Raw genomic sequence first — 16958 nt, forward strand, 5'->3', positions numbered from 1 at the left:
GGGAAAAATAGGCCTGAGCCTTCATTCTGTCTGTTCTCTCCCAGGCTTCCTGCTGGCAGCACCTCAGTGCTGGCAGTGAAGGAGGCTGCCGCTGTGGCCGCCTCACCCGCCAGGTGGTGGCCCCTAGAAGGATGGTCAGGACCCGGGGCGCAGAGGGCTGTCTTTCTTGTGTCTGTGTTGTTAGTGGCTAACAGAGCTCCTGGCCCATGCTGGGCACTCGAACTGTTTGTTGAACAAGTGAACTCATTCACTTGACTCCAAATCAGTTCTCAGAGGGTTCCATGCAGGGTCTGAATATTGGCTGGCACCCTGAGTGGAGCAAGTCTGTCTGCTTTGCAGAGCAGCTCTCATTGGTGTGGATGTCTTTCGTTCGTTTGAAAAAAACCATAGCCTTCCCTGTCTCGGTGGCCTGATGGGTCCTGCTCAGTGCAGATGTGGCAGGGGAGTCTATGTCCCCCCAGAGCACAGATTTCTTCAGAACCGGCAGATTCAGGGCGTACACACAATAGACCAGCAGTGGCTACGAGTGGTAGAATAGGTGTCCGTGGTCCGTGGAAGGCTTCCTGAGTAAAGAGGGACTCACACACTAGTAGGCATTTTGACCTCACCCAGAGGAGGTAAGGTCTCTGGGTCTTTGGAGTACTGAGAGCGAGTGCTCGGTCAAAGAATCTGGAGTTCCTGACCTCGAGTGCAAAGGGGTGATCCAGTAAGCAAGGAGTAGGAGCAGTGTGAGTGGGTGAGGGGATGCTGAGAACAGTGTGAAAATGGAACTCAGACCTGAGAGTCTGCTCCTGACTCTGAGGGTGAGAGGTCTCTTACCACTTCTTACCACATGCTTTCTAGGATGGCAAATGTCCAGATGAAACACTGTCTTTATTGAGTAGCTACTGTGAACCAAATGATGTATCATTCCCTTAACACGTAATGTCGTATACTCTTCACAATGAAACCTGTGATATAGGTGATATTATCCTTATTTTACAGCTAAGTCACCTGTTCTTCAGAAAGGTTAGCTAACCTGTCCAAGGATACAGTGAGTAGCAGAGCTAGGATTTGACACCACGCCTTTCTGGCCTCAACTTTATGCCCTTTCCAGGTTCCCACCCTACCTCCCAAAGTAGGTCCTGGATACATTTGAATTAAAGTGCATTTGTTTGCTTATATCACTAGGATATAGTCAGTCATGGCCAGATTTTCTGCTAGAGTACAGAGCAGACAGGAAAGTCCTGGAATCGACCTGCCTGCTCTGCTAAATATGAGATAGGGACCTAGCTTCGAGGGTCCCCCAGCACAGCAGAGAAAGTATCTGACAGCTTTGGGAATGGAGGTCCAAGAAGGAACAGCAGTGGGTGTTGTGGCAGGAACATGAGCGGTGATAGAGAGGCATTCGGGCAGCATCTGGAAGTCGGCCATGAGGGAGCAGGGCTAGCTGCTGAACCAGGGCTCTGAGTGTAGGAGAGCCCTGGCTGAGTCCCCAGAGGGGACTGCCCCCTTCTGGAAGACCTGGGCACAAGGCAGGTTTCCAAACTCCAGACCCAGGCATGGGTGTGCAGCAGGTGGCCGTCTCTAGAGCTGTGGAAAGAGGAGAGCACAGAGTCTCAGAACGAGTTATCAGTGGACTTAGGAGCTGGGCACACGGTCAGGATTGGACCAGGGAAATAAAGTACAAGCCACTGCCACCTCTGCCCAAATGTCACCTCCTCAGAAAGCCCTCCCTGGCCAGCCTGTCTGAAGAGGCCATGCACCCACCCTCCTCTCCGTCCCTTAACCTTGTTCATTTTCTTCACAGTCCTGATCACTGCTTGGAATTTGCCTGTGGAGTTCTCTGTGTGGTACTTGGTTAGTGTCAGTTCTCTAGAACGTGTGCTCCGTGAGAGCAGTGACATCACCTTATCACCACTGCATTTAGTGCTCAAGATGTCCACTCACTCAATATTTGTTGAATGACTAAGCTTTTAGGGACCTTAGGAAAATCTCTTTAATCAAAGACTGGCCTTTATTTATGAGATCAAAATCCTGGAAATAACCTAAATCGTCCACCAATAGAAAGATGAGTAAGTAGGCAGTGATGGTTAGGAATAGTGTATGGTTTTTTGAGCTATAATTGTAGACAGTTTATAATAGCATTGAAATACTTATGCTCAATAAAAAGAGGATAATTTTGTAGTTTGATCTCAGTTGTTTAAATCAGAGTTGCTCAGTGTAGCATTTGGACCAGATACTTCCTGCTGTGGGGCTGTCCTGAGCGCTGTAGGGCTTTAGCAGCAGCCCTGCCTCCTGCCAGTAGATGCCAGTAGCACCTCCCCACCCCAGCTTTGGCCATTAATCTGTCTCTAGAAATTCTGGGGGGAAATAGCCCCTAGTGGAGAACCACCAACCTGTTTTTTGTGAAATTGTTTGAGGTCAAAAAAAAAGTTTTTTTAATGGAACAGTTAAACGCCTAATGATAGAATTGCTAAATAAACTATAGAGCCTCTATGCAATATCACACAAATAAACCAACCTCAAAAATGATGCAAAGAAAGAAAGTACCGGAAGGAAGTCCACGAACGTGTTAGTAATTGTTGTCTTTTGGATGTTGCCAGCAGCCCTTCATCAGAACACGCCTCTCCATCACTGTTTCCCAAAATGTTCCCACAGACGGAAAAGAAGAAGCAAGAGAACAAAATGAGAAGGGACCAGCTGAGTGACCAGTACCTGGAGCTGCTAGAGAAGCAGAGGCTGTACTTCAAGACTGTGAAGGAGTTCAAGGAGGTGAGAGGAGGGTTGGGCCCGGCACGTGAGGCTGAGGCGAGATCTGTGTTCACCTCCAGAGGAGCCTTTCGAGACCAGAGCAGCTCCTGGTTCTCGCCTGGTCTGTAAAGGGAGATGGCAAGTCGGCAGTGTGAGCTGGCAGTTAAGTGTGGTTCTCAGCAGTTCAAGATCATGTTGTTCTGTGGCCCGTCTCAAGGCTCTGGTTGAATGTTCTGTGAGAAAGCGTCTTTATTTTCATTTTCCTAACGCTTAGTAGGCACCTTAAACTCACCAGCAAACTGGCTCCATCACCCACATCAAGGGCCGCCTGGAAAGAGCGCTTGTTCTGGATTCAGATCTAGAATTTCCCTCCCCGCATTCTTAGGCCGGGAGGGACCTCGAGAAGCTGGTGGGAAGAGACTGGACGTTGCGTATGGCAGGCTTGAGTCCCAGGCCCACCCTCAGCACTTACCCACCGTGCACTGGGGCTGTGGCCTACTCCCTCCAAGCCTCAGTTTCCTCACTGGTCGGTTCTGTTGGGTCAGATGAGGGATGGAAGCATCTAGCACTGTGTTTGGCACCTATAACACTCAAGTGAATTTTTTGTCACTGTCTTTTCTCTCTGCATTTGGGCAGGGTTACTGTCCATTGTTCCAGAGAGAAAAGTGTTTGCCCTTAAGAGAAAAGAGACTTCATTTGGTCGCTTGACAGGATCTCAGCAGCTTTATTTTCAGGAACTCTTTCCCCCTTTCTAACCTAAATCCATGTGGTTTTAATGAGTTTAGAGATTGCTGAAAATAGAGAGGAGCTAAAAGTAGGTTGTATCCTGGTGTTTAGTATACAGGATAAAAAGTATAATCGTTCCATACCAATAATTTTGTTCTCATTTATTCCTTCTTTCCTCTCTTCTTTCCTCCTTCTTTCCTTCTCTTTTCCTTCTCTTTTGTCTAATTGTAACTTTTGTTAGCCACAACTCACAGGCATTTCAAAATCTCTCATCCTTTCCACAAATGTCCCTCCAGCTCCTCCCACGCCCCTGGGGATGGATCAGGTTGTAGAACAGACCTGGTCCGTGTGTCAGGGAGCTTCCACTGTGGGGAGGGAGACAGATGATCAGCTGGGAGACAGCGAACCTAGGCAAGAAGTAGTAAGGGATGAGCAGGAGTTTCAGTCTTTGCCGTGGGTGCTAATGCAATGCAGGGGATGTCGTTGGCTGAGAAGGACTTGGCCATGGGCACAGCAGGAGGCTTCAGCCAGGAGCAGACAGGGACAGGGTCTGAGGCTGGGCAGCATGGAGAGCGAGCGGCGAGGTGCTCCGGGGCTGAGAGTTTGCGCTGACGTTTTTGAAAGGGCCAGTGAGTGAGCTGGCAGGGCACAAAGAAAGCCCCTCTCCTCCCCACCAGATCTCGCTCTTCCCCTTAACCCAAATAACTCACCAAGAGAAAAGGCCCAGAAGAGGTGAATTACTCTTCACATGTTGCTGGGACGCACCAGCCCTGCCCTTTTGACAGCAGAAACAGAAACGTAAGCAAATAAGTTGGGGAGGATAAGTGTAAGCTGTCAGAATCAAAGCAAAGCGAAGCGAAATGGAAAAGCTGGTTCTTGCAGTCCAGGCTCTCGGGGCAGAGGGTGCCCTCCAAAGGAAGCAGCTCCTTCTGCTGTGGTGGGCATCAGGATTTCTCGTTCCGCTGTCTCAGGCACAGGATCTCTCACATCAGAGACAGGCGGCTCCTTCAGAGCCAGCGAGACCCTGGACCAGTTCTTGTCTGAGCCTGTTGTCTTCAGAGCAACTCGGAAAAAAAGGGAGGGAGAATGTAATATGTTCTGCGGACAGCTATATATATTTCATTTAAAGGACTCACCTTTCTAAAATATAGCGTGTCCTCTTGTTTTTGATGTCAAATTGTATTTCCCTTTTAAAATAGTGGTGATAGTGTGTACTCCTTTTTTTTTTTAACATAGTACTTGGCAAAAATTTTGAATTAGCAACCACGTATCAGTGTTCCCAAATTTTAAACTTCTTTCCACAAGCTCCTCTGAGGTAACTCGGTCCCTCGTCGGGCCACCACCATTATTGAGGAGGAGGTGGCGATGGGGGCTGGCTTGCTGCTCCCCGGGCTCCACCCCATCCCTTCAGCCAGAGCAATTCTGCTCTTACATCTGCAGTTCCAGGTAAGATCTCGATTGTGGTAGAAAAACAGTTGGAAAGGGCAGCCCTTCATCCCAGGTGGAGTGGCCCCTCTCTTCTGCCTTCTCCACCTGCCTCCACCCACCTGCTTGGTGTTCTGCTCCCACGTTCTGAATTCTCACCACATCCTGGTCCCTAGCACTTGTGCTGGGCAATAATTATTCTTCATGCAGAACACAGCATCATTGTCCGAAACGTGGTCTTTGGCCACCTTAGTAGTTCGCTTTGTTGGGTTTGGTTTACTCCACATTAATTGAGCACCAGTGATGCCCCCTGGGCTCCATGTGGGCACTAAGACATGCCCTCATCCTGACTCCCAGCCTCCTCTGCTGTGAGTAGAGACATTGGGTTATCTTGGAACTTTCATTGGCTTGCTCACCCTGGGAGAGCGTGTGGATAACAAGTCTGCCAGGAAACAACACATCCTCTGAAGTCACCGTAACCACAGCATTACGTTAATCATTGTCTCTCACAGGGTCACCAAACCAAGATTTAAATTCTATTTAAATTCTAGCCAGCACTGCTGAGTGCAAACCATAACATTTTTATGAAGCTGGCTCTGGCTACATAATCTCGCGTGAGCTGAATTCACTGTGAGTGCTGTGTCTGACACAGAGTGGGCCCCATAGGGTCTTCAGCAGGAAAGAAATAGAGGCAAGGACACATTTTTCCTTTTGTTCTAGAAAGAAATGCCTGAAGGACTCTTCCTCTATTTGCTTTGAACAGACAGACAATATTGTTCTGTAGTCTCCCAAAAGGCTTCTCTAGTAGATTGCATGAATTTAATCAGTGTTCACACACACCAGGTGACAGCCCAGGATATCTTGACTGACGCACTCAAGCACCATCTCAGTGTGGTGTGATGTACAGAATTACCCCTGGTGGGCCTCTACTCTGGGGGGTTTGAATGCTTCTGACGTTTTTGCCTCATTTAAAAGGTGAGGTCGGTGACAACTGAAACTAATTTATTTATTCATTGTTTTATCATGGAAATTTAAAAAATACGCAGAAGTAGAGAAAGTAGTATAACGTCATAATAGTATGACTGCCTGTTCTTCTTCCATCTCCTCCCCTCCTCACTTCTTTTTGGCTGGAAGTTTTTCCCCCAAGAAAATCTCAATAACTCATTTTAAGAAGCAAAACCCTCTTCTTAACTTTTCTAATACAACAAATGTTACTCGACTTCACATTCTTTCTCTTCCCACCCCTAGGAAAAATTAACTGCCTCCCCTCCAAATACATGTGCTCAAACAGTGCCAGAGTGCCTTGCTTCTCACACTAATTTAGCCCACCCTCAGCTCAGGGCCTAGCTATTCCAGAGCTCTGAAGGGAAGATAAGTATAAACTATACAGTGAACTGGCACTTGTCTTAGTAAAACCAAGGTCGCTGTAGCTGGAAAGATCTAAGAGCCTCCAGAGAGGTGGGGTCCCTAACCGGGCTCAGGGAGATGGAAACGTTGACCTTGGGGCCTTGGATGCAGAGGTTCAAGGGTGAAAGAAGGTTTCTCTTCCATGCTAAGTGCATTTCCAGGGAAGCATGGCTGCTGGAGGCCTGGCCGCCCTGCCAAGCCCGGGCCCTCGGGCTTGACCTTTCCAGGCCCCTCCCATTATCATGTGCACCTCTCAGTGTAGACACAGCTCCTTGTGACGTGGCCCAGGGAAGAGGTGGAGATTGTTTGCTAGCAGATGGCGGTTTCCTGAGCTCCCAAGGCCGGTGGGAACAGGGGGACGGAGGATCCACGGTGAGCAGCTTTGGAAGATGTCTGCAGACGGGAATACACAGTGACGCAGAGGTGGCCTTGCACCACTCGACATCAGATTCCACACTCAGGATGGGGCAGTGACCTCCCTTCGTGACATTCCTCAGCACAGGCAGTAATAGATCTCATGCAGCTCCTTTTTAAGGGGACAGGTGCCCCTTGACACATTTCTCTCACCCTGTCTTCTGTGAGTTGCTTTCTTTCTTAAAGCTAGGATATTCTTAACTTTCACTCTGTCGGAGTAAGAACTTCTCTGCATACTCTGCTTGCTGTGTAAACCAGGGCTGCCTTTTGTCACTCCTTCGGCTGCTGTATCCGAGAGCCTTCTCCCCTTCCCCACTGTAGTGGTCCAAGATTGGCACCTAAGTGTCTGCTTTCTGCTTCTGACCTCTTGAGGATTTTGGAGGCTTCAGGACACCCTTCAGAATGACAGTGCCTGATCCTCTCACCCTGTTGTCAGTCTGACAGTTCAGAAGCCAGTGGTCGTTAGAGCTGTCTTGGCATTGAAGGTCAGCACGTTGCCAGGAAGTATCAGCGTGCTCATGGCAGCGTGCCAGGAGGCTGGCTTAGTGGGTCAGTGGGTGCCTCCCATGGGACTGGGGGAGGACAGTGAGACCATCTGGGCCTCATGTGGGTGCTCGTGTCATCACCTCCTCTCTGCTTCCCCCCAGGAGGGCCGCAGGAACGAGGTGCTGCTGTCCAAGGTGGGAGCCAAGGCCTCCTGAGAGCCCCTGACATCATCAGCGCACGGCCGGGGTTCTCTAAATGCCACTTACTGACAACAAGGCTGTGAAATGGTTCTGAACGCTGCATAGCGAGATGCGGGTGCAGTGATCTCAACACCCTGGACATGTTCTTGCTCCGATTTGCTTCCACGTCATCTCTGTATTGGTTGTCGTTGATGGAATCAGATGGTGTAGACATTGGGGCTTGGATAACACCCATCATCCTATGAAGAAATGGGGGCAATATTTGTTCTCTGTGTCAATTCAACTTTTATTTCTTCAGTAACATTGCACATATGAAGGTACCTGTATTTGTATGGACCCTCTGAATAAAGAAGAGTTCGTTTGTTCAGCAGATGTTAATTGAACAACCACTGGGAGGTAAGCACTGAGGGAGATGGAGAGAAGTATGAGACACAGACCCTGCACCCCAGACGCCTGGCATGTGTCCCAGGGTGCAGACATAGCCCACCTGACCCCAGAGCTTTGCCACCTGGGATTTTTTAGTAAACAAATGCTTTTAGCTGAGTGACCAGCCCATGTGAGTGTTGGTCACTTGGGCCCTTCATTGTCTGTGGTGCCTTTCATTCTTGGCTCCTCAAGATGCCGGCCAGCTGGCGAATGGTGTAGCAACTGGAATGAAAGCTCGGTACTGCAGTTGGTTTAATCTTTACACGCTACTCGTTGCTCAAGGTCATTTCACCCAAAAATGGAAACAGGGGCCTCGCATTGAGGACTCTTCAATAAGAATGACACCTTCTCATGCCCGATTTTTCATTTGAGTCACAGCCAACATGGGGAGGGACTTGTGCATCTCCCTCATTAAGAGCACGTTAAATGTGCCCTATGCTCTGGACAGGTCGTGGTCTAAGCAGAGATGTGACCTGTGCACCATTCACTGCAGTCCAAGGCAGGACATGCTCAGTCTCAGAGTGACAGGCCATGAGCAGGTATAGAGGGCATCAGGAGGAGGAGCACTGAGGTGTGCAGACGTCTGGGAGACTCCATGGAGGAGGCACGATTTGGGCTGGGTCTGAAGGGGGCCTCACATTATAATAGGCAGAGAGGGGTGGAAAGACCACTTTGGATAAAGTACGACTATGATTAAAAACTCGAGGCTGCAGAGAGAGTCCGAGGCCTGCCTGTTGGGAGAGGAGTAGACTGGTCTCTCGGGAGGCCTTACAGGAGCGATGGGCTGGGACCAGCCTTTGGAGAGGCTTGAAGAGAGGCAGAGGGGTGACTTTATTCTCTGAAAATGAGCAGTCCACGCCAAACACGCAGCTCCTCCTGCCCTGGTCCTCAGGAGCCTGGCAGCTCAGTTATGGTCAGTTAATCCCAGCCTGGGGTTGGCGCTTCATTCTGCATAAACCTTGCACTCATACCAGTTAGTAGGTTTGGACAATAAAACAGGAAAGCTTAACCATGTCAAGCAAATAGGGCCTTCAGTGCAGCCACGGGAACCTCCTGTTCATTTGTAGTGCCGTAATGTATGCATTAAGCAGGGCTGACGTGTACAAACCTAAAACATCTCATTCTGGACTGACGGCAGCCGTTGGCTTCTGTGCCAGGGCCAGGGCGGCCCAGTGATGAGATGGCTGCTCCCGGAGCTGAGTGGAAGCAGCAGTCTTTGAAATGGCACTCCCGCGTGCTGAGCGCACTGCTCCCGGGCCACGTGCATCTCCGGATAGGCTGGACCCTGGGCCGTGGTCATGTGTGGACTTCGGCAGGGCTCCGTGAAGTTGACGCAAGTGACTGCCACAGAGTGGGTGGCTCTCTGAAGGCAGGGGAAGGAGACAGCAGTTTGACGGGAAAGTATTTTAGGTTCAGGAAAACATCTTCGCCCCTGTTGGGAAGCTCAGAGACCCGCTCCCTAATTCACAACTTCTGAGCAGTTGGGAGATTCTGTGTGGATCTGTCCACAGGTGGCAGGGAGGAGGAGGTTATGGTAGGCCACCTCTCTGTGTTATTGGGGGAAGTACGGCACGACGAATCCTGAGCAACCAATAATTCTTTTTAAGAGCCCGGTGGCATAGTGGTTAAGTTCGTGTGCTCCAATTCGGTGGCCCAGGGTTCGTGAGTTCGAATCCTGGGCGTGGTCCTGCACACTGCTTGTCAGGGCCATGCTGTGGTGGCATCCCACATACAAAATAGAGGAAGATTGGCATAGATGTTGGCTCAGCGACAATCTTCCTCAAGCAAGAAGAGGAAGATTGACAACAGATGTTAGCTCAGAGCCAATCTTCCTCACCAAAAAAAGAAAAAGTAGGGGCATTTATTTATTTGGGGCTATGTTTCTGAAGAGTTTCACTGGGTTTGGGGATAGGGAGTTATCAGCAGAAATCTTTTCCCTCTCTTTAATCTACGAGGCCTAATACAGATGATAAATTTGTTTCCATTCCTTGAACACATTTTTAATTAGGCAGAAGCCAGTCTTGAGAATTCCGTGTTTGCCACAGATAACCCATAGAGTGGCTAGTGCCTTTGTGAGTAATTACAAAGATGGACAGTACAAATTAGGACATTAAGTGTGCTTTACAGTCAGGCCTTAGAGGCTGAGGAGAGGCCCCGAGGCCCCAAGGCCCCATCATTTGAGAAGTCGCTCAACGAGGTTCCTCCGCATCCTTCTGTATGTCCAGACAGAGTATGGCTAGGTGTTCTGCCAAGCCCGCAGGCTTTTCTGGAGTAAACAAAGAAGGGGGAAGACATCCTTCACTTACTTTTATGAAATGCGTGCTTCAGGAAGAATGAGGTTTCCCCAGGAAGCCTTCAGCTGTCCTGCTCCATCAGAGCAATGAGCTTGCTAAGGGGGCAGACATCCTGTGGCTGGCCGCCCAGGGCCCTGGGATTCTGGGCCAGCCTCTGGGTCGGGGGCTCCCCTCCTTCCCACATGCATCTCGTGGAGTACGTGGGCTGCTTTGTTTCAAACCAAAGTCAGGACAGACTAGGTGACCATGAGACATCTGGGGGGACAATGGGGACATATTTCCTGTTGTCCTTGGCCTGGGCTCAGTCTCTCGTGGATCACTGGGGTCAGCTCAAGCACTGGAGGGAGGTGCCAAGTGTTAGAGGACGGCCACCCCAGTCACACGTGAGGGGTCTGTTTCCTTTTTTAACAGAGAGGGCAACTTCCAAGTTTGTCAGGCCTAAGCTCTGGTTAGAGTCTGAAGTGTGTGGTTCTAAGTAGATTCTGGTTCCTTGCCCGTATTCTGTGGATGGTCAGGTCCTGCCAGTGTCGACTGAGCCTGGCAGTGGAGCCAGAAGGCAGAGGGGCTGGTCCAGACAGGAGGCCTTTCCCAGGCCGAGGAAGCACTCCCTGACCAAACACCGTAACTCTCGGGACCTCCTGACCCCAGGGCAGAGGATGGGGAAGGCTCCGGGCGGCCCTCTTACTACCTCACACAGCACCATCCCTGTGACATCAGGCTGCAACGCTGGGGGCCCCGGTCACGTCTAGTGACCCAAGCAGACCCGCCTGAAAGGACCCTTGGACAGCACACAGTGGTCTGTCACCTGTGCCACCTTGGTTTCTCTCAGCATGGCCTGGTGTCGCGCTCTCTGCAGGTGACTGATGGTCAGTGGAGCAGGGAAGCAGTCATTCTAGCAGTACACGTGAAAAGTTCCCTTGGCCGAGCCTGAGAGGCGGATAGCTGGCCTGACACGTGCTTTGAGGGAGAGCACGAGGATGTGCTGTGTGACTTGCTCGTGGCCTTGGTCGGCCTCCAGGGGAAAGAGCATCTTCCCGCAGAGCGGGGCAGTGGCGGAGCCCAGCAGGATGAGGTGCCATGTCTGTCCATGGGGCTGGGTATGGCCAGCAGAGCCGCCCTGTTTGATTCATCTTCAGGGAATCTCAGGCCCTCTCTTTCTCCTTTTCCCTCTGTCCAGAGCACTCCATCTAACAGCACATGATGATAGGCTGAAAATGGTACATAAGAAATGGTTATAATGGTCTCCCCTCTTCTCACAATAACTGTGAAAACGATAGGGGGGATTTAGGAACTGGTCTGTGGCCTGTTTGACCATGTCGGGAATCCTGTGTGCTCTCCACGTCAGCCCTACATCCGTTCCTCAGAGTGCGAGCTCGTGCCTACTCGTGGCTTTTGCTCTTTCTGCTGCCTCTGCCTAGATGGCTTTCCCCCCAAGGTCATGGGCAGTGGCTTTCCCTGATGCCCTGACACTTGTACAGACCCATTCAGTGTCAGCCTGTAGCCCTGACCATGTTCTGCCCTTTCCCTGCTCTCTGTCTTGCTGGCATATGCCACTGTTTGAATGTCGGGGTCCTTTGCAAACCGTGCCTGCCCTCCCCTCGGGGTGTCAGAGTGACGGCGGGGACCGTCTCCCCAGCAGCTGGCTGGGGGGATGAGGAAACTCTGGTTGGATACAAGAGCTTCTCCACGTGGCAACTTTGCCCCGCTGTGTTGGCAGAGTTCAGATTGAGCCATTCATCTGACCTATGCTTGGTTTGAGAGCAGGTAGACAGTTTTATTCAGCAGCTTCAGAGGACCTCTCTCAGACTGTGTGTGTTATATTCTCATCATGAAGGGTGGGATGAGAAAGGTGTGAGGGGTTGCAGACCTCGCAAAGGAATTACCTTCTACACATGTTTTTTCTCCCCATGTAGGAAAAAAGAAAGGGTATGCACACTAACATCAGAGATTAGATCGTGGGGTGTGTTTGGGCTCAAAGCATGTCATGAATCTAAAGGTAACTTGACTGGTTGAAATGACTCAGCCACGAGAAACCAAGAAGTGGGAAGCAGCCCTCGGATACGGTCCTGCCTCATGGAGGGTGACCGACGACCTTTTAAAGGTGCAAACGCACACACCTTTCGAGCCAGCAGTGCTACTTCTGGGAATTTTTCCATGTACAGGATTTTCACTGCAGCATTGTTTGCAATAGCAAAAAGAAAAAGACAAAAAAACGCTGGAATCTACACCAGCGTGGGGCAGTGGTTAAATATATTCTGGTGAATCTGTACAATGGAATATTAAGAGAAATTTAAGAGAATAGAGCCACTGTGTAAGCACTGCCATGGAATGACCCCCAGGATGCATGGTTAAGTGGGAGAAAGAGGCTCATCTTGTCCTAGTGTTTGTCTTTAAAAAGAGGAAGGGGATGGGGAAAAACGTGTGTCTGTGGGTGTGTATATGTATGTGTGTGTCTGTCCGTATACACACACACGGACATCTAAACATATCTGCTCGCATATGCCTAGACTAGGAGGATACAAGGCACCTGGCGGCCTTGGTTGCCTCTGGGAAATGGGGTGGGAATTACTTTTCACCGTATACCTTTTGTACCTTTTGCATTTTGTACCATGTACCGGTATTATCTATTCAAAAAATAAAGTTTTTAAATTTTCATTTGGTTTGCTTTTCTAAAAAAGAGAAATAAGAGAGAAGATTCTTATTCAGTAAATCTGCTTTCCTTAGGAATTTAAAGCCTTTGAACCAAAAGTAGTTAACTCTCCTTTTCTTGGGTCTTGAGGGAGACAGGGAAGTGGAGGGGCTGTCCTCTTCCACAGAAGACCTTTGGGAGACAAGCAGTGAGGATGGTTCTGCTCTGACGTGTGAGCGTGTGGGCGTGGAAGGGAGGTGGGGGGATGGGGAGACGGACTGTGCAGTGGCTGCGCCCTGGGAACAGACGAGGGCTGTGGCAGGGTGGCCTCCATCTTGGAGAATCACAGCACAACCCCTGTTCCTCTGGCTTTTGGGGTGAAAAAGATGGAGATGGTCCCCTGCACCATGGTCCGGGGGGCGCTCTTAGCACTCTCCAGGAGCCGTGCCTGTCCTGCGTGGAAATCTACCGCCGGCGATCCTGTCCCCAGCCCTCTTTCCTTACCAGCAGAGCTCTGATTTTATCCCCCTCTGGGGTGGAAGGTGTCCGGTCCAGGTGAGGACTCATGACAGCTGTTCTAAAACAGTCACAGGAATCCGTTTCTGCTTGCCATGAATTGGTTTACACACGTGTGTTTAACTCAGCTCGGGCCAGAAGAGAGGAGACTTTCCTGCTGCTGATCAGCTCAAGATGCGTGAGGAGAGCTGCTGTTTTTGCAAGTTGTTGGGGAAGAAAGAACGACATGGTGGGAGCAGCCTTAGCCATTTTGAGACTGTGAGGAAACCTCCCAACACACTGAGCTTGGCAGAGTGAAAAGACGGAAAGAGCCTGGCTCCCTGAAGGCATGACGGGCATCTGAACCAAAGTGGGGACCACTGGCCTCTGTATTTCTTGTTCCACGAGAAAAATAAATCCCTATTCATTCATTCATTCAACCAACAAATATTTGAGCTTCTCCTGCGGCTCAGGCCCTGGGAACACAGCAGTGAACAAAGCAGACAAAGGCCCCGCCCTCCTTCGGCCGCACTCAGTGGGGAAACACACCAGGTAAAGAGGGAAACCAGATGGCACGTGCTTCCACCTGCTGATGAAACCAGGACGAGGGATCCGGAGTGTCTAGTGTGGAGGTGACGGCTGCAGTTTTATCATGAATAGTTAGGGCCTCTTAGTTTACATTCTTCACTGAGGACTACCTCGGTTTTAATTGTGGACATTTTTCTGGAGCGTCAGTTTGCCGGCTCTTAGAGATTCAGGCTTCATCCCTGCTGTCCGGGGGCTGCTCGGCGTGCAGAGCCTCTGGGGTCATCGGGGCTGGCAGCAGACACGGCGGGGCGCCCTGCTCCACACATGGCTCCTGTCCCTGACTGCCTTCTTTCCCCTGACTCTCGGTCACCCTGACTTTCTTCCAGTTGTATTCACTGTGCATCACTTTATAGGCTTTGTCAGGTACAACCCAGGTGTTGGTTTTATGGTTTAAACACTATGGGTAAAGTTTCTTTGCATGATTTTAATGTTAATATCTCAAAGAGAATGTTTAGGTGTTCTCGGATTAATTCAGGTAAGAGAGAAACTAGGTTTTACAGTTTTCTAGATTGATGTGCTTTTCTGTTTTAGAGCTTTAAATTACTGGTGTTTTATAATCAAAATCCTGTACAGAAAAAACTCTGTTACTGTTTCTTCTTTAGGATATCTGTGTTCTTAGCATTACATAAATATAAACAAATAAACGATGACAAAAGTCCTCATGCGTAGTGAGGGAGGGGGTCCCCGAGATACCTGTGGGAGAATTCCGGCCAGAGGGAGTAGCTGGTATCAGGCCTTGAGGTAGGAGGGTGCCCGGCAGGTGACAGGAACACGAAGGCACCTGTGTGGGAAGCCATTGCAAGGCTTCAGGAAGGTTTCAGTAGGGATCCCTCTGGGGCCGTGCTGACTGCAGCCTGCAGGGGAGGCGAGGGCAGAAGCAGGGAGCCCAGTAAAGAGACCACTAATAATCCAGATGAAAACAGACGTGGAACAAGTTTCACGAGACCATGTTTACCCTTTCTATACTACACTCTGATTTTTTTTCCTGTTCTGCTTAAGTACTTTGTAAAAATGCTGAGCATTGAATTATTGGTTTCCATTTTTCATCCCCCCAGAGCACGCACCTTTGTCATGGCGTCCTGGCAGGTGGGATGTACTTCCCCAGCCCTTGACTCTGGGCTCTTGCTTGGTCTATGGCTTGTTAGCAGACTTGATATGAGCAAAAGTTTGAAAATGTGCTTGCGTGGTTGGGCTTGCCCTCTTATACATCTCTCTTGAAAAGGACAAACCCTGCTGGCCTGAGGAGGATGAGGGACACAGGAGCAGAGCTGCAGAGGGAAGCCGAGCCCAGGAGAGCCCAGCCCAGATCAGTGCAATCCCAGGCAACTCACAGATGTCTCAGCAAGAAACAAAGGCTCGTTGGTCTACACCACTGAGATTTTGTAGTAATTGTGCACAGTTATTGAGAACACAGCTGACAAACCACCACCAAAGTGATTTCATGGTAGGTTGTGACCTGGAGTTTGAAAGACACCTCTATACCACCCAGCATTAGTGTGGAGGGACCAGATCAGGGCCAGAGAGCAGACTTTTGGGGACGGTACCCACATGTGGAATAGATGCTCACAGAGGACAGCAATCATGATCAGAATCCAAATTCTGTTCAGACATGCCTGAAGAAACAAGAAGGCCATGTTAAATGGGAGAAACGTAGCATGCTTTACATTATACATGACTCAGTTTATAAAATAAAACTATTAGGCTACCCACATCCATCCCACAGGCCTGGAACTTTGTGGAATGGGATTCTGACATGAGGACACTTTAGTGCTACCTTAATCAGCAAATAAATTCCGACAGGGAAGAGATTAATTCGTCTTGTAGCCTTCCAGCTCCATCTTAGCCATGTTCTACAGACAAGGAGATTTGAGGCAGAACAGACACATTATGCTTATTCCTGGAATGTTCATTGTAAATCAGATATTTTGCCAGTAAGCTTCTATTTCTGATACTCCATATTAAAAAGAATTGCAAGTGCATCCTTACATAAAGTCAATCATCAACTGATCTGTTTCACTAATAGAGCATTTTTTAATTATAGTGAGTGGTCAGGGAAGGCCTCACGAACTGAGAAAAACGTTCAAGTCTAAAAGGTCCAATGGGAGTTGCCACCAAATTAGCAAGCAAACAACTTCCTTTTAAAGGAAGGACTCAACGTAAATGATTCCTTCTGCCTGGGATGCTTCCATAGGATCCTACATTAAGTCAAAGCCCAAGCCAGATGAACACAATGACAAGGCATCCCATCCAATAGTGAGAGTAACCAAAGATCCCATAGGTGACCCCCAACCATACCTAGACTCTTCCTCTATGGCTCCTGCCTGGAATCCAACTGGAACAATGCAAGGTGCGGGTCTCTCGTGCTGCAAAATGCAAGCGAACACTGAAATGAGTCCAGTCAGATTTCTGTTGGATTTTTGTTGTTTTCCCCTTTCCCATGTTTGAATCCAGGCAGACTTGGGTCCAGACACCTTTTCTGCATGTACTCACTGTGACCACAGGCAAGCTGCTTACCTTCTTGGAACATGGTTAAATGAGGACAATACCGATCTTGTAGGATTAAATGAGCATTTGTATACAAAACCTAGTACAACAGCTGCACATCATGGGTCCTCAATAATTAGTACTCTTAAAATTTATTCCTGGCTGTGTGTTTTATGAAGAGAGGGCCAGGGAGGAAGATCATTAACACCACCTAGTGTCTTTCAGCCAACAGGGAAAATGCCCAGTAGCCCCAGGCTTGAGCTCTAGCCCTTAAAACACAACCATGAGGAATGACAACCAGAGAACCTCCACCCCTCCAGCTTGTCAGTCATCTCCTAGGAGTTGTCATCTCCTAATCCCTTCTCCCCTGCCTTAATTCACAGAGGATCTGAGGTGGCTTGTGGAAAATACACAGAATATGACAGCAAAATATAAATAGAACATAAAACACTAGGATAAGGAAAACCTAAATAAGAATTGGAATTACAGACTGGCTAGAAACATTAAAAACAAATAAGTAGGTGACCAGTTCCTACATAGATTCCAAAGTTAAGTCAGAAAAGTGGTTCTGTACTTCCTCCGGATCAAAGTGAAAATGGAAACAGAGCCAATTAAAAGTCCTCATTATCATCAGAAAACACCCCTTCATCT

The 16958-nt window shown here is 49.3% G+C and overlaps 1 protein-coding gene across 4 annotated transcripts in view; it reads left to right on the top strand.

The window, feature by feature from the left end:
• Positions 1 to 7758, top strand: part of CCDC93 (coiled-coil domain containing 93) — a 103475-nt gene extending 95717 nt beyond the window's left edge. For 2 of the 4 annotated variants that reach the window (XR_011428166.1, XR_011428167.1), the window contains exons 23-24: positions 2589 to 2754; positions 7353 to 7758. Coding sequence is in view for 2 of the 4 variants with exons in the window: in XM_070240696.1 (XP_070096797.1) it covers positions 2641 to 2754; positions 7353 to 7406 (168 nt within the window). In the remaining 2 variants the exon portion in view is untranslated. The remainder of the gene's footprint in view (positions 1 to 2588; positions 2755 to 7352) is intronic. The other 2 variants (XM_070240696.1, XM_070240695.1) reach the window with 1 other exon arrangement.
• The last annotated feature ends 9200 nt before the right edge of the window (positions 7759 to 16958 follow it).

This window comes from Equus caballus, chromosome 18 (assembly GCF_041296265.1).
Source record: "Equus caballus isolate H_3958 breed thoroughbred chromosome 18, TB-T2T, whole genome shotgun sequence".
NCBI lineage: Eukaryota > Metazoa > Chordata > Mammalia > Perissodactyla > Equidae > Equus > Equus caballus.